Below are 18,027 nucleotides of genomic sequence, written 5' to 3' on the forward strand. Positions count from 1 at the left end.
AATAGAGAAAGGACAGGATTTGGCAACTGATTAGATGTGAAATAAGCAGGGAGTGATTCAGGTGCCTAGAAAATGCCCTCCTTGGAAATAGTAAGTCTAGGGGTTTAAGCAAGATAATGAGTTCTGTTTTAGATAGGCTAAGTTTGAGATGCCAGTGGTAGTTAGGAAGGAGTCTAGAAAACAAACACATAGGAATCAAGGCTAAGAAATTGATTAGTGCTATGTATATAGATTTGGCAGTGATCTGTGAAGTATGGGGTAAGAATCAGTACTAGGTAATGGGAGAGTGGTTTGGAATGGGAATAATTTACACTGCAATTTATCATGATCACAAAGGATGCCTTTTCTTGTCTTATAAAGGCTGACATTAATCAGAATGATTAAGCACAATGCTTTTTAAAGGTTCAGAGAGAAGAAGGGCAGGGAATAAAGGTGGGATCTAAGAACTTGGGAAGCAGTAGGGTCCATCCCAATGACAACATGCATGCAACTTCCTCTGCTGGGAGTAGCAGAGGAGGTATTTGAGTGTGGCAATAGGCAGTCTGAGGAGGTTAGCCTTTTTTTAATTCAATGTCCACTTTTTCCCCTAAAGGATTTGATGGGTAGGTTATTCTTGATTATAATCTTAGATTCACTGCTCTCTGGATTACTCTCTGGATTATCATATTACACGCCCTCTGGTCCTTTAAATCTTTTATCCTGACTATGTGACTCCATTATATCTTAATTATTCCTTTCTGGATGCTTGCAATATTTTCTCCTTCACCTGGAAGTTTTAGAATTTGGTTATAATATTCCTTTCAGGATCTCTTTCAGGAGATGATTGATGGATTCTTTCAATTTCTATTTTACCCTCTGGTTCTAGAACATCAGGACAATTTTTCTTGATAATTTTTTGAAACACGATGTCCAGGCTCTTTTTTTTCATCATGGCATTTAGGCAGAAAAATATTTTTTCTTATTATAGCTTTTTATTTACAAGATATATGCATGGGTAATTTTTCAGCATTGACAATTGCAAAACCTTTTGTTCCCATTTTCCCCCTCCCTCCCCCCACCCCCTCTCCCATATGACCAATATATCTTAAATATGTTACAGTATATGTTAAATACAATATATGTATATATTAGACCAATAATTTTAAAATTATCTCTTCTGGACCTATTTTCCAGGTGTTTTTTTTTCTTCTATTTTTTCAATTTTGGGGTTTTGCTTTATATTTTGATTTCTCATAAAGTCATCAGTTTCCAATTGCTCAATTCTAATTTTTAAGTTATTATTTTCCTCACTGAACTTTTGTGCATCCTTTCCCATTTGTCCAATTTTGCTTTTTAAGATACTCTTCTCATTAGCTTTTTGTATTTTCTTTAACACATTCATTTTTTTCTTTAATCTTTTCTCTATTTCTCTTACTTTATTTTCAAAGTCCCTTTTGAGCTTTTCCATGGCCTGAGCCCAGTTATTATTTTTCTTGGAGGCTTTGGATGTAGGATCTTTGACTTTATTATCATCTTCTGAGGTGTGTTTTGAGCTTCCTTGATACCATATAGTAACTTTCTTTGGTCAGAAACTTTTTGGTTGTTTACTCATGTTCCTAGCCTATTACTTGGCTTTTAACTCTGTTAAGTAGGGCTCTTGTTTCTAGGACACAGGGTACACTGACCCAAGCTTCAAGGGTTTTGTGCAGCCTTTTTCAGAGATCCTTGTAGGGACCCAACACAAACCTTCTTTTCTGGCCTAGAACTGTTAGTAATGTCCCCATCCCACTATAGCTGTAAGATCTAGTGTGCTAAAGCAACAAAGACCTTCCTCACTATTAATAAAGAGACCTCCTGTGAGCTGAAACCCCAAAAGCTGCTACTGCATTGCTCACACCACTCTTGGTTTGCTGGTTTACCAAGACCCTCTTGCCCTACTGAGGGACCTTTTTTGCCAAGCTGGCAAGTGGTCTTTGGTGTCTCTGGACCCAGAAGTCAGGAAATTGCCATTACTACCAATGATTCAGAGGTCCTGCTTTGCTGGTGTTGAGATGGGACTGCACTGGTGTTGCCTGCATTGGGATTACACTTGGGATTGCACATCGGATTCCCACACTGTTGTCAGACAACTGTGCTGATCTCCTAAACTGCCTTTAGCTGGAAAATGTTCTACTCCATCCTTTTGAATATTCTGATGCTCTACAATTTATTAATTATTTAGAGGAATTTGGAGCAATCTGGGGGAGAGGTTGGGCGAGTTCTCGCCTTTACTCTGCCATCTTAAAGAGACTTTGGCCTTTTTAAACTAAGGTCTTTAACAGATCTCAGTTTGTGTAAGGCAACATTCATTCAGTGATTAAGGCTAAGTAAGAATGCCCTCTTTCATCTAGTCAAAAAAAAAAATACTATTTGAGAGGGAGAAATACTCAGTTTCCAACTAAAAGAAAAACAATTGCTATTTATAATCACTGAGTTAATCAGGGCCCACACAAAGACTGACAAGGGCTTGACATGGGACCTATTGGTGGCTAATCAATGAGAACCAGAGTGATTTGGGTTTAAGACAAGGTCCTTACAAAAGAAATTTGGGCAGAGCATCCACAGGTAAGGATATGACACCCATATGGGAAGGAAGAAAAGAAGAGCTGTATTGCCCAAGCATCCAGTTCCATTTGGGTCCCCATGGGGCAGCTCTATTCACAGAGTTGTCAATAGCTAAAGACTCTACAGAAGTCAAGAAGAATAAAGACTGGATTAAAGTCCACCCAAAAGTAGCAACAGATTACTGGTCACTCCAGTCTTTAAAAATCTTTCACTAGATCCAACTATCCTTTTCAGTATCCATGATCTTAAATCTTTTCTCAGCCCATCTCTTTGAAAAAGTCATCTATGTTAGCAGCTTTGACTTTCTCTTCTCTCTGAAATCTGGGCTCTATTGTTATGCAATTGCTCTCTTAACATTACCAATGATTTTTAAATTGATAACTCCTAATAGCCTTTTCTCAACTTGTGTCCTTTTTGATGTCTGTAGCATATGGGCAAGCTTTATTCTCTGGTGACACCACCTTTGTTTCTTTTTTTCTTTAACTCCAATAAACTAAGATAATCTTTACAAAGAAGGTCTTCTGTGTTACACCTACAAATTATGGTTGTACTTCAAGGAAGTATATTAGATCTTCTTTTCTTTCTACTTTATTCTATGACTCATCAGCTCTTATAAGTTCAATAATTTATGCCAATGACTCTCACATCCATATATTCAGTTTTAGCCTTTTTCTTGAGTTTCAGTTCCACATTACCAGCCATTTCTTAGATCGCTTCTATGAATCACAATCTCAAATCCAAAACAGAAATCACATTATCTTGCTCTCCGCCCCTTCCAAATTCCTAATCATTGTCCAAGACACAATCATTCTATCATCCTATGGTCCTTGTCATCCCTGGCTCCTCCCTTTCACTTCACTTAGATTAACCAGTTGCAAATACTTGTTGCTTCTACCTCCATAATATCTCTTTGATGCTTCCCCTGTTCTTGGCAACCATTTAAAAAAAACAGGATCTGAAGCTGGAAGTAATCTTAAAAGATCTTCCCCCACTTTATTTTGTAAGTGGCAAACCTAAGGCTTAGTTACATGTTAAAGCAGCTGGTTCAACATTTATATGCAAAGCATATATACAAAGAAAAAGTCTGCCTATAAGTCTTGGGCATCCAGGTGGGCTTTAGCAAAGAAAGCCTGATTTTCGAAAAATAATCTGAAAGTTTAGCTACTTCCTGAGGCTCTGATAAAATCATCTCAGCCTTAAGTGGAGTTTTGATTTGTGATCCCACCCTACTTGGATTTGTCCTGTAACCCCACTGTTACTGCATCCAATTAGAGAGCCAAATCATTCTATCAAACATCCCCGGTTTTATTTCCCCTATAAAAGGTCCTAACTGTATCTCCCCAACTTGCTAACTCCTTTCACCTAGCCCACCATATTACAGCTTCTTTTCTTTGTTACAGCTAACTCCTTTTTGGGATCAGTTCACTTGCTAAGCATCACAATATAACACATATGAGGACCCTAAACTCCTATTTGGGGTTATCCTCATAACCCCCCGCTTTCATGGCATGTTCCTCCCATTTGAGTTCCACGAGGAAACTCGTTGCTAAAAGCCCCTTCCCTTACTAAGTTCTTTTAGAATTCAGACCCCTCTCAGAAGCACAATAAAATCTTTGTCCCTCGATTTGGAGGTCTACAAATTCTTCTGAGACAACAAGACGCTGGCCCTTCAGCCCACACTTTCGAGGTACTTCCCTTGCATTCCACCACTTGGTGGCTTGCTATGGGAAAAGTCTGACTGGACCGCACAGGAGACTTGTGCCCATGGACGGCCACGCAGGTAGCCCAGCAGGCAGCGAGGGCATCTTGCTTTCTCTGTTTAGACGTATTAGTTCTTGCCCGGATCACCGCTCGAATATCTTTGACCAAGAAAACCCCAAATGGGGCCACGTCGAGCCCCACCCCCGCCCCAATCGCAGCCTCCCAGAGGGAGAGGAAGAAGAGAGCTTCCTGAACTAAGACCCTGACTTCCCTTGCCTCCTTTAGAGGCTCCCTATGGCGATTGGCGTTCCACTCCCTGCACCAGTGAGTTAACACGTGTAAAACGCTTTGCCAAATTTAATGCCGAGGAGGCGTTTCTGACTCTCAGTTACTTGGGGGGGTCACACAGCTACCAACTATTGGGGCAGGACTGGCCCGCGGCTGCCCCGGACTCTGCGCCCTCTGCGGCGGGGAAAGCCGCCCCCTCGGCCCCCACGCTCCCAGAGCTTTCGCACCCCTAGCTCAGGCTCTGGGCCGAGCTGCTCGCTCTCTATCCAGTCGCACACACGTAGTAAAAAACGAGGCTGCAAGAATATAACAGTCCGTGCCTTCGAGGCCTAGGCGTTTTACGAGGTACATAATCCCAAGTAGTGGGATGGGGGCGGGGAAAGCGGGGCTCCCGGGAGAGGCGGAGGGGCACAAGGGGAGGAGGCAGTGGGGGAGGGGGCTCGGCTGGGGAACTTACCGGCCCCCCACGAGGGTGCCCCCGGCCCCGCCGTGCTGCAACGCGCGGCGGCTTCCCCTCCCTTCGGGTGCCGGGGCTTGGGGAGGGGGGACCGCACACGAAGCCGCCCAGCCGAGCTCCCGCCTTCCTCGCCGCTAGTTACCTGGCTCCGGGCTTCGCAGAGAGATGCGAGCAGGGACCGGACCCCAGCCTCGGCAGAAGGTAACACGTGGGTCGGGCCTCGGAAGGAATTGAGATGGCCTCAGAGCTCCCCCAAGCCCGGTCGGGCCCCTCGGCTAGGGCCGCTCGGCCACCGTCATAGGGGGCGGTGCCGCGCGCAGCCGAGCTCGCCAGAGCAACCCGGAGGGCGGTCGCAGCTCGGCCTTTCCCGCCCAACCGTGAGCGCAGCGCACGTCTGCCCGCGCGCAAGACTTGACGCGCGCGCACGCGCGTCCTCGTGTTTCCCCTCCCCCTCTTGCATCCCTCCTCTGGGAAAAGAGGTAAAAAAAGGTTTAGTCATCTTGAGCGCAGGCGCGAAGTCCACGCCCCCAGGGTGGGGGCGTCTCATCTCGCTTAGAAAAGACCCTCGCTTTCGGCTACTTTCGGAAACCAGGATTCGGCTGCTGTTGGCTCGGTTCCTGGACGAGTGGCGGGCGCGCAGGCGCGGGACTCCCCGGTTGAAAGCAGGGGAGCTGGGGCCGGCGCGGTGCCTTGTGGGAGGGCTTAAGAGAGCAAAATGGCGGACCTGGCGAACGAAGGTAGGAGAAGCGCCGTCCGGGGCAGCTGGTGGGGAGGGAGGCCCGAGGGCCGTTGGCCCGAGGAATGGAAACCCCGGGTGCAGGGGCTCCTTCCGCCAAAGGAAAGTGGCCCCGGGGCTCCCAGCAGGCCAGCTGGCCTCGGCGGAGGGCGTCGCGGGCCTCCCCCTCCCCCTCGTCCTGGCCCCACGGCCGCGGCCCGGGCAGCCCCCACTCCTCTGTCCTGGGCCCTGAGGCCGGGCCTCGCCTCTTCGATTCCCCAGTTGGAGCCCCCCCCCTCCTCCCCCCCCCCCCCCGTCCTTGTTGGAGCACATCTCCCCGCTCCACATCCCCCGGTCCCATGTCCTCGGGAGAGGCTCGGTCCGTTGGGCAGAGGCGCGGCCCCGGGGCACCCCGGGTTCCAAAGTAAACACGTCCCGGGCAGCCCAGCCGCTCTCGGGTCTCAGCGGCCCGGCCACGGAGGCCCGCCCCCCTAAACTTTGTTGCTTCGGGGGGTGCCCTTCGCTGGCCGAGGCGCGCTCCTGCGACCCCCATCGTCCCTGCCGCCGTCCCTCCCTGCCCTGCTCGGCCCCGGCCTTGGCGCGCCTGTCACCGCCTCTTTCAGTTCCTCTCTCAGGGCAAGAGCGGCGAGGGAGCGGCGTTTGCCGGCCGGGCCCCTCGGGTTTTACCCCTCGCGGCCGCCGAGGCGTGTTCCGGGACAGCCTTCATGTGTTGCCGCCCTCGCTCTCTTCCCTTGAGCCTCCTGGTGGCTCGCTCGGCCCTCCCCCTCCTTTCTCCCTCCCCCCTCCTCCCCTGGCTGTGTCCTGTAGCCGGCCGGCGGTTCCCTCTGGCCGGGCCTCAGCGGGCGGCGTCTTCACGCCTGCTGGACCTCGAGGGAGGCTGGCGAGCCAGAAACGCGCAGTGACTGGGCTCCTCCGCATTTTGGAGTGAGGCGACACTCAATGACTTGGGTCCCAGATGCTCGGAAATAGCCACTTGTCCATTCTCGTACTCCTGGAGAGTACGGTCCTGAGATGGGCAGAGGAGGCTCCCGGTGTGGTAGGACCGGCGTCTACTTAAACAGCTATAAGGGATGGAGGGAGTCGTATTTTTTAGCATAGGATCCTGCACGGGCCATCAGACTTGCTTTACTCCACCCTCCAGGATGAATAGCTTACCGTGCTAAGGTGACAAATGCTGACGGAGAAGAGGCCAAGCAAGCATTACAAAAAGATTGGCCAAAACAAGGTTAAGCATAGAAAAAAGTTTCTGAAAATGTTAATGAGAGGTAATAGAGGTTTAAGGGACATCTGAACACTGGAGAAAAAGTTGGCCTTTAAGTGGGGATAGAAATAGACAAAGAGAAGACTTTAAACATCACAGGTCATAAAATTGATAATGAATATTTAATGAATTGTTGACTGAATACAAAACGGGTAGGTATAAATTGGGTAAATATAATCATCTCTTTTAAGTAATAGGAAGTTAAGAAAATGCTGTCTTTAGTCAACCTCTAGTATTCCATCCAGCCCAGAATTCATACTCAACCTCTCTTAATCTCTGAAGGTGACACCGAAGGACATATTTTTTCCCAGAGGGAATAATTATGGAGGGTTTGCACTAAATTGATTCCTAATTTGCCCTGATAACTCAGTTTAGATACTTTTCATGAATTTACCAAAACTCCTTTTTCATCCATTTGTTTTTTCAGTCTTTTTGCTCTTGGGATGAATTACATAGGTTTATTACCCTCAATGGAAAATGGGGCATCATATTTTGTGACCTAAATTTCTTTTCTATGTGAAATTCTGAGGATGGGGACACTCTAATTTAGGAGTTAATTAACAATTTCACATTTAATTTATCCATGAACCCCAACAAAGCCATACTTATCTATATAATTTTATAAACTTTGATCATTTCTTATATGAAATCATATCTTAGCCTTTATTCTTTTGATAATTTCAGTTCCCCTTTTCTGGTATTTCTGTAGTTATGACCCCAGTAACAATCCAGCAAATTTGGGTGCATCTGCACCATAATTCTTCATTCCAAAAGAGTGGAATAATGCATTCTGGTATATTTCCTGCGCCATCTAGCACCAGGCAGGATACCTAACAGGAAAAAAAGCATCTAATAATTGTTCAGTTGCTGATGCCTAGCATTTTTCTGATTTATACAGCAATCATGGCACACTTGTCTTCAGGGATGTTGTCTTCAGGGAATAACCTGTAGTAACTTGGTTGTTTACTGATAACTCATAGCTCCTCTTTGGAGAAGCATTATAGTACAGTAGATCACTGGGTTCAATTCTAGATTGCCAGTTGTTCCACTTAACCTTAGTCAAAATACTTAAATTTCTCAGGACCTCAAGTTTCCTCATCTAGAAAATGAGATGGGATAACATGACAGCTAAAGTCCTTTCAAGCTCTAATTGATCCTAAGTAGAGTTCAGATTATTTTTCTCTAAATACTATTTCTTATATTTGTATATAGTGGCTCATCTGCTATTTTTCTGTTCACTTACACAGCTTGATTGTTATCTTCATACTTTTTTACTATAGTACTTCAGTAATTCACATTTAAGCCTAAACTCTATTTACCTATCTCAGACTACCTATTTTGATTTAAAAATTGATTGTTGGGGTATAATTGTCATTGCAAATGTGAAAGAAAAGTGAGAAATGAGCAAGAATATGGATTTGAATTCTTTCCTGGGTTTGGGATCCTGAAATTAATATTTCCCCATGATACTTGATCAAGTCAGTTTATTAGTTAATACTTATGGAATTTAGGAAATAGTGTGGTGTAATACCCAGTAGATTTAAAATCACAGTGCTTGTTTGAATCCTAGCCTCTTTCTGTAACATTAAACGGGCAACTTTAATTTCGTCTCTCTGAGCTTTAGTTTCCAGATGTATAAAATGATGGGTTTATACTAGAACTTCTTCCAACAATGACTTCTAAGAGTCATTCCAGCTCTAAATCCTTTCACCACGGTGAGTTATATATAAGATGTTGCTTTGTCTCCAAAACACTTTTTGGAGTACACTTTAAAGTACATTTCCTTTAAGGTTCTTTTAAAGGACTTTACAAGTCTTTTAAGGTTCATTTCTTGAGAATGAGATGGGACATGCAGAAATGATTCTAAGTTAAGAATGAGAACAATTATCAAGAACTAATCATGAATTGAATGCTAATACCTAGAAGAATCACCATGTTTCATGGATTTTACGTAACTGAAATTTTACTGTTTGCAACCCATTTTAATTAAAAATTAGGAGTCTGTTGGAATAGAAGAAATATAAATCAAATCTACAAATTTAGAAAAACCTTTGGTTAAGTTTAAGATCTACCAAACATTTTCCTAAGGTACAATACAATTACTTTGTTTCAATGTCCAGCAGACATTGAGTACTCACTACCTTGTTTTTGTGGAGGTGTCACAAAGATGATTGATAGAAGTCCCTGAACTCGAGGGTTAAAATTCCTTTCCAATTGCAGTGTAGTAGGCAATGTGGTACTAATGAGATATGGAAAGAAAGTCTCTTTGGGTAATTGTTGAACAATTGGAGATGAGAGGAAAGAGGAAGAAAGTGATTCCAATATCAGGTCACCAGCTAGTCAAGTAATATAACCCGCTATATGTAGGAAAGAAGACTGGATCTGTTCTTGAGGAATTATAACCTAAAGAGAAAGGAACTAAGGAAATAAAAATATAAGAAGACAAGGCAATATTTTCTAAAAGATGAAGTGCAGTACAATGGATCTTGTTAGATTTGGAGTTAATAGACTCCTGCTTTAAATCTTTTTTTAGATTTAGTTTTGCCACTTAATCAGTATGACCTTAGGCATTTCACTTCACCTCTGTTGGTATCAATTTCTTTATCTTTAAAATGTAAGGGATAGAATAGACATCTTTTAAGGTGCATTTTACCTTTTACCTCTAAACTTATGATCCTGCAACTGAGAAGATATCACCTAATATTGCATATACAACTTTCTCTTTTTTATTATCGACCAAACTGGCCTCTGTGAATGTGTCAAATGCCTGCACAACTATTAAGTGCAGTCCACGAGATTAAAATATAAATTGGGAAATGTTTAATAAGATAAAAATACAGTACAACATAGATGATGTCAATTTGTAATTTTCCAAATCAGTTTGCGACTCTAGGGGATCAGTTTCTGTTCAAGTTTGACACAGCTGTCCTAGATGCAAATAAGAAAGGAACAAGCTTTCACAGATTGTTTTCTATAGCATGCTATACACTGTCACATGGTTGACTGAGAGGTAAAGTGAATACCTCCATGTGTGTTCAAAATAAAAATGTAATTGGCAACACGATGGTTAGCTGGAACCCAGCTTTAAAAACCTCCCACTAGTCATTTTTCTCCTTGCACTAAATCATTAGGAAATTGAAAATAATTATTGAATTGCCTTTCAAACAAATCCTAAAAAGAATTCATTATCTCCGCCCTGTTCTCTCCCCCCCCCCCCCCCCCCCCCCCCCCCCCCCCCCCCCCCCCCAATTAAACCATCTAGATTATGTCCTGGGTTCAATATGTTTTTAGCATATCTTAATGCCTCCTACATCCAGAGGATTGCATAGTGATATTCCTTGATCTTGAAGCACTTCAGAATCTTTAGTTGCCAAAGCAGAAATTGTCTTCCATATACTAAAGAAAGGGCAGATTTTAGGACAGTTTTCAACCAGAGTTTTTTACTTCACTGGAAAACTGAATTAATCTTTCATTTCTCCCAAGTATTTTGGTTAATCACAGTGCTGGACCTCTAAGGAGGCTTGCTAGAGTGATTGGAAGATGAAGTCAACTGAACATAGGTCTTGCACTTTTGAAAGGTGGGGAGGACTTGGTTTGGCAAAAAACCTGAGAGTGATTTGGAGTTAGCATGGAATCAGAAACTTGATCTAATTTGCCTAGGTAAGTAGAGAAAGGGCTATATAGGCTATGAAGCAAGCAGATGTGGCTTTAGGGTCATTTGGTTGAGAAATTTGAAATTGGAACAATTGAAAAATTCTGGGAAAGGGAGTTATGATCAAAATCACTTGTGAGAGAAGACCACTCTTGGGGAAAAAAATGTCAATTCTTTTTGAGTAGCTCTCCATGGTACTTTTAACTCAAGAAATATTAGTTGTGATGTATGTTTGCTTAAAGGGATTTTTCCTCTTCAGATAGACTTGATTTTTTTTCATTTTTAAAGTATTGAAGTGTGTACACTAATATAATTGTTGTGCAGCTTAGTATAAAGAACTGAGATATTTTCAATAGCTCATATAAAGATAATGAGCTCTATAGTTTTTGTCAGGGCTAAGAATTGATGTGCCTAAAGCTTGTAATTAGCTGCTTATGAGCTAACTTATGTGCTATTAAGCCATTATATTCTTAGTTGAAGTTCAGGTATGATGTTATTTTGAAAGGTTTTCATGCTTATAGTGGGCGGTAGACTCAAGTAAATGATTTCTTGTGGTCCCAAAATGAGTTAATCATTGAATACTCAAGCCAGATGGAGAATTTAGTTTAACAATCTTCCTTTTTCAGATGAGGATATAACAATCTTCCTTTTTCAGATGAGGATACTGAGATCCAAAAAAGTTAAGTAATTTGCCAATGTGGTCACACAACTAGTAAGTAGCAGAGCTGTGGTTTGTTTACTGTTGACTTAAAAATTACTAATTAATTTTCATACCTTAGATCCTATTGGCAGTAAAGTAAGCATTAGAAGACTTCCTTTCAATATTGAGGGAATTTAAGTTTTCCCTGCCCTTTGCATCTTAATTTACCGTTACCTAGTGTCTCAAAGTGAGATCATAAACTTACAGAATTTTAGAACTGGAACAAACCTTAAGCGATCATAGGATTTAGAATTGGGAATTCTAACTGGACAATGTATAGATTTCAGGGGGTCCGTGAACTTTTATTTTCACTAACTTAGCAAGGGGAATTTAGCATTTTCTTCTATTTAAAAAAAAAAACTTTCTGAGAAAAGGTCCATAGATGTTTAATTAGTTTAAGAATCTCCTTTTCTTAGGTCATGAAATCTAAAGGTTCTTAACGTGTGTGTGTGTGTGTGTGTGTGTGTGTGTATGTATCATGAACTCCTTTGGCATTTTAGAAAAGTCTATGGACTTCTGAAATTGATGCATAAAGTAAAATGTATAAGATTATAGAAAGCCAATTTTATTGAAATATATTTATAGAAAAAATATGTGTGTTTAAATTAGTGGTTTCCAGGTTAAGTATTTCTTTCATCCCTTATTTTATGGCTAGAGAAACTGGGACCTCCAATTAAGTAACTTCCGGGATGATAGCAAGCTACTGATTGATCTGGGAGTAAATCCCAGATCTCCTGACTTGTTACTTTTTTCACTGTACCATGAAGGAATGTCTAAGGGAAATCCCCCAAGTCAAAAGCCTGGTACTTAAGTTTAGTAACTAATAAGAAAATGATATGTTTGAAACCAATGAAGAAAATTGTGGTACTATGTCAAATTGATTACAAATGAAGTTTCTACATAAACCAAGTTGACCAAGAGCATGTAACCTCTTAAATTAATGTAAAGCAACGAGATTAAAACACCTTTTATTGTATGTACTTGGAGCTTTGCTAGACCTGAATTTTATCAGTTAAAGTGAAGATGTGAATATGTTCTCAAGGCAGTGTTTAGGGATGACTTGACTGGCTGGGATCCAGGGCAAGCATACATTTTAGCAAAGTACAATTGGGAGTTAAGGCTGTAACATTGTTGAAGCAGCAACTCCAACCAAGAGATGAGCACTGAGTTCTTACCATCAGTACCTCTCATTCTGATAGGTTCTTATCATCAACACAGTTCATCATTATTTAAATTGCTATGTGGCAAGAGAACTGCAGGTAAAAGTTCTTTTCCTTCCTTTATTCTCATCACTTGAGAGAGGGTCTCTGCACCTGCCTGCCAGTGATAGATGATCACCGTTTCTTTTAGACACAGGAAACTTTAAGAAATTCCTAGAACCTAAGTGCTTTTGTAAGTAAAAAGAGCAGTGAATTTGGAATCCTAAAGTAAAATCCTAGCCTTCTATCTACTTGGGTCATTTTTATTCATCAGTCCCTTATTCTGGGCCTCAACATATTAACAATTATTAAATGCTTGTTTAGATGTGCCAGAGACACGGTGATCAGGGCCTGGTGATGCAAGTAAAGCAAAAGGCAGTCCTTATCCTCAGGTTTCATCCTATATAAAATGAGGATATTGAAATGATCTCTGAAGTTTTTTCCAGCCCTAACCCTAACCCCTGTGGTCCATTATATAAAGATTACTTCTGTTCCCAAACAGCATATGGTCTCTTATTCAGCACTTGAAGTGGCTATTTCAAATATCTCTGCTATTACTGGAACTTTTGGGTGCTACCACCTGTCTTAAAATCCAAATTACAGAGACATACGTGCAGGCTTTGTTATGAATGGCCTTTACAAAAAAGGATCTTTGATTTTGATTGACAGCCCAGACAAAAGTACTGTATAGCATAAATTCCATCCATATAAGTTTTTCTTCATGTAAGGCGTATTTAAATTGGATAAGACCAGGACATTTCCCAAAATTGCAACTCTTTTTGTGTAGCAAAAAACTTGTACAATTGGATTTTATTTCTTGCTTACTAGTGTGAGAATAAAAAACTGATCAGCTCTGGAGAAGTTAAATATACTTATCAAAAGTAATCAGAATTCTCATTTCTGTAGTACTTCAAGGTTCACAGAGCAGTTGTCTCATGATCTAGGATAGGAAATATAAATGCTATTATCATCATTACATTAATGAGGAAAGTCTTTTCTCAAAGTGATGTGATGCCTTTTCTGTGGTTAAGGAGCTGCCCAGTATGAGAGCTAAGGTCTGAACCCCCTCTCTCATTTGCTATTCCCTTTTCACAAGTTATGCTGTTTGTAGAGATGATTAAACGGAGTTATTTATGAAGTCATTTTAAAATGCTAGCTATCTCTCACATACCAGCCAAATTCCTGACTCCCAATCTCCTTTCCCACTGACAGTGTTCAAACTTTTCTTTTCTTCTCCAACAACACACCCATCCCCCTACTGAGAATTAATAAAGTAACCTTCTATTTCACTGAAAATATTAAGAACACCTTGCTTCACTCCTTGAAATATCTTGGTATTACCAGCCTTTTTTCTCTTCTCTGTATAGTTACATAGAGTACACCTTGCTAAAGCTCATTCCTTCCAGATGTGAGTTAGGTCCCAGCTTCTCCTAACATCTCTACGATTTTGCCCCTATTTTTTCTTTTCTCCAGTCTTTCCTCCTATCACTTACTGATTCTACTAACTGGTCTGTGCAGATGATTCCCTAATCTGTTTATCCAATTCTAGCTTCTATCCTGAGCTGGGTACAGGTCAGTAACATGTGCCAAGAGCACTACCTTCAGAGTTAGAGGAGTTGATTTTATTTGGAACCCAGCTCTGCCATTGAATGTCTTGGGCAAGTCACTCCCCCTCTGGGCATCCTCAGGAATAGAATGAAGAGATTGGATTGGTGATCCAAATATGATCTCCTGCTACCATCCTAAACTTATCCAGAGTTTGTCATCTTTACTTTCTTTCCTCCTGTTTTCCCTCTCCTAAACCTGCAATTGCTTCTGATAGACCCTTATCCTCTGCTTTTGGGCTGTTATAATAACATCCTAACACGCTTTTCTCTAATCTTTCATTCTAGTCAACACATTTCAGATTAATCCGCATGCATAGGTAACGTCACTTCTCTGTTGAGAATTTCACAAAAAGACTCGATTGCCTGCAGAGGAAACCTGGCATTTAAAGTTCTTCAAAATTTTGAGCCAACCATTTAGCCTTTATACTATCTAACTATGCAATATTCTAGGCCTCTGTTAAACTAGGCTGCTCATTGCCAGGGGGGTGGGGGGACTATTCTGCATGTTAATTTGGTTTGAGACCTTTAAAGTGGCCATAACCATTTTTTGATTTTTTTTAAAGCTTCCCTTTTATATTGAATGACTCAGCTTAATGATGCTATTGTCTGAGATTAGTTTTGAGGTGTGTATATGCCACACATTTCTTTTTATAAAATTTCAATAAATTAATAAATCAATAAATAAATCAATAAATTATTGATAACTCTTGTTTTTTTAATTGACAAAAATAGAAATTAGAAATAATAGAAAAATAGAATTTTACCTGTTGAATTCCTTCCCAGTTTTTAAATTCCAGTCCAGATACTACTACCTCCTCCCAGAATTCTTTTTGATTCTTCAATTTTAGGCTTTACATAGAGCATTTTCTACCTACCTCACATATATAAACTGTATTTCATGTTCCAAGTTCTTTGTATGGTTGTCATATTTTCTTATTAGACTCTGAACTACTAGAGGGTAGGAATTTTGTCTTGTATACATCTTCCCCAGAAGGCACTTAGTAAAAATTTAATGAACTGAATCTCTGAGATCTTTAAACCAAAATACTTTCTTCCTTTTCTTTTTTGTCTGGAAAGGTGTAAGGAACCAGTACAGTAGAAAAGATTTTGGACTATGTTGCTCTTAACATGAAAATGTTGCTACCAGTTGGGAGTGAAGTTGGTAGTCGTTTATGGTTCTGTGGGGGGATGAATCTTATCTACATGTGGTTGATGTATATCTGAATTAAGTACAGCAAGTTTACAACTAATTTTTAGGAATGATGATAGCATTTTCAGTACGTTAGGATTCCCCTTTATAATCTACCTATAACAAGTAATTGGCACTGTAAAAAATTTTTTGTACCAGAAATTATTTTGTAGTATTTTGACTTATTATCTCAAATTATTGAATGACTCCGCTTAATGATGCTATTGTCTTGAGATTAGTTTTGAGGTGTGTATATGCCACATTTCTTTTTATAAAATTTTATTGATAATTTTTGTTTTTTTAATTGACAAAAATAATCTTAATATCCCTTCCAGTTTCCCCAGAGACATCTTATGATAAAATTTTAAAAGAACAGTAGGAAAAAAGAACAGTAGTAAAACTGATCAGTTTATCTAAGTTATTTCCTTCCTATAGACCTCCCACCTTTGCAAAGGAATGGAATGGAAGTGTCTTCTAATACCTTTTCTTTGTTGTTATCCTTGTTCTTTATGATTTTGCATCATTCACTTTTGGTTGTTTTTGTAGTTCTTTCCATTTGTGTTTTCATTTTGTTTAAATTAAATTTAATTTTTAAATTTTAATTTAAATTAAAATTGTGAGATATATTTGGGAAGGGAGCTGAATTCATTGTTGGCGTACATAAAACTTTGCTTTGACCCTAAAATAATGAATTTATGGTTCACTTAGCAATTGTTTTATCCTTAATTTTCATTTCAGAGCTGTTGGTAATTTAAGCAGGTACAGGGATTAAGGCTGATATCATATTAATGAGCTGTTATTTTTGGTATGATGATGCTTTCCATGTTTTAGTAGATAAGAAGATTAAGAAACATCAACTAACTGGGATTAAGCCTGATTTCTCTGGATATCTTGACTGCATTTTTTGGTTCACTTTTAGTGGCATTTCATGAGAGCTGATACTTGATGTTACTGTGATCCTTCAATTAATAAGACATATGAGAAAGATATATTAAAAAATATAAATAATTCTCAGCTTTTGTTTCCTCTTTTTGTATTCTGTTAGAGAGGAGAAGGGTCATCATGATAGGAGGCAAACAAATTGAAAGGAGTTTGGGAATCCGAGGGACTTTGGCTGCTTTATTTCTATTTAAATTAATACTGGATCCTGATATTCAAGCTTCACTAAGATCTGTCTCCAATCTTTCTGCCTGGTTTCATGGTTTGAACAGTCAAACAATCACCCCCTTCTCTCTACCCCCCCACTCCCCACCCCACGACTCCTTGCCTGCCTTTTGTCTTTCCATTTTTATTAGGTCATTCTCTTAACTAGAGTGGATTTCTCTTCCTTCCATTTCCATTATTGAACTCTTTTCTCTTTTAAGGCTCCATTCTTGTGCCACCCTCTTTTTGAAGCCTTCCTTGTCATTGACTCTTCTACTCCTCACCTATGTTTTGGGAGAGGGAGCAAGTAAATAAGCCTTTATTTGGGGCCTACTATGTGCCTGGCCCTGTCCTAAGCATTTTTATAAATATTGTCTCATTTGATTAAATAACATAGAAATTTCTCATTCTTCATCTGGACCTATTTGTTATAAGGCTTACTAAGATAAAAGCAATTTTTTGTTGTTTCATAGGTTTCATATTTTGCTGCTTTGTATACCAAGCAGGTCCTGAAATTACCAATTAAAAATGAACAATTAATAAGTGTCTTGAACTAGATAATGGAGATGTACATTTTTTTTTAAAAGAAACAATCCCTACCTTCAAGGGGCTTATTCATGGGAAACAGCTAATATATAAATATATGTATAATAAATACAAAGTGATAAAAAACAGAGCGGGTAAATATCAGGTAGTTTGAGAGGGTAGGGCACTAGCAGTTGAGGAAATCTGTAAAGGCTTTTAATGGGTTATGATATAAGTGCATTTCAGACTTGGAAAATGGCCAGTGGAAAAGCATGAAGGTTGGAGGATGTTGGTATGTGCAAGCCACAGAGATGCTGCCAGTTTGACTGGATCGAGAGTGTTAGAGAAGAGTATTATTCTAGAAGCTAGAAAAATAGTATGTACTGGCCTTTAAAAACTAAACAGAATTTATTTGATTCTAGAGCTAATAGGGAGCCACTGAAGTGTTGTTTACTTGAATCACATTTCATATTTTGGGAAGGCATTTTTGTGAAAACAACTATTATTCCATTTAAGCTTTGACATTCATATGTAAAGTGCTACATGGTTAAAACATTTGACCAAAGACACAGTACACATTTGTTTCAACATTGAGGTGCTAACCTTGGAATGTGTCTGGCGTGTCTGGTTCTTTGTCTGATAATTTAATGATTTTGTTTTTTTCCTTTGAAGTCTTTTTTTATAGCTTTTTTTTAAATTATAGCTTTTTATTTACAAGTTATATGCATGGGTAATTTTACAGCATTGACAATTGCCAAACTTTTTGTTCCAATTTTTCCCCTCCTTCCCCCCCCCCCCCACACCCTCCCCCAGATGGCAGGTTGACCAATACATGTTAAATATGTTAAAGTAGAAATTAAATACAATATTAATATACGTATCCAAACAGTTATTTTGCTGTTCAAAAAGAATCGGACTTTGAAATAGTGTAAAATTAGCCTGTGAAGGAAATCAAAAAATGCAGGCAGACCAAGGTAGAGGGATTG

At 40.2% G+C, this 18,027-nt stretch overlaps 1 protein-coding gene and 1 long non-coding RNA gene across 13 annotated transcripts in view; one reads left to right on the forward strand and one right to left on the reverse strand.

Moving 5' to 3' along the window:
• LOC111719174 overlaps nucleotides 1–5,467 on the reverse strand; it is a 59,274-nt gene extending 53,807 nt beyond the window's left edge. The window contains exon 1 of the long non-coding RNA XR_004231210.1: nucleotides 5,172–5,467. This is a non-coding gene — a long non-coding RNA (uncharacterized LOC111719174). The remainder of the gene's footprint in view (nucleotides 1–5,171) is intronic.
• Nucleotides 5,468–5,482: 15 nt separating this feature from the next.
• The window catches only part of RANBP3 (RAN binding protein 3), a 77,313-nt gene continuing 64,768 nt past the window's right edge, over nucleotides 5,483–18,027 (forward strand). For 2 of the 12 annotated variants that reach the window (XM_023496722.2, XM_023496725.2), the window contains exon 1: nucleotides 5,483–5,766. In XM_023496722.2, coding sequence (XP_023352490.1) covers nucleotides 5,745–5,766 — 22 coding nt within the window. In that variant the 5' untranslated portion in view covers nucleotides 5,483–5,744. The remainder of the gene's footprint in view (nucleotides 5,767–18,027) is intronic. The other 10 variants (XM_012542040.3, XM_023496724.2, XM_023496726.2 and 7 more) reach the window with 8 other exon arrangements.

Source organism: Sarcophilus harrisii, chromosome 1 (genome assembly GCF_902635505.1).
Source record: "Sarcophilus harrisii chromosome 1, mSarHar1.11, whole genome shotgun sequence".
Classification (NCBI taxonomy): Eukaryota; Metazoa; Chordata; class Mammalia; order Dasyuromorphia; family Dasyuridae; genus Sarcophilus; species Sarcophilus harrisii.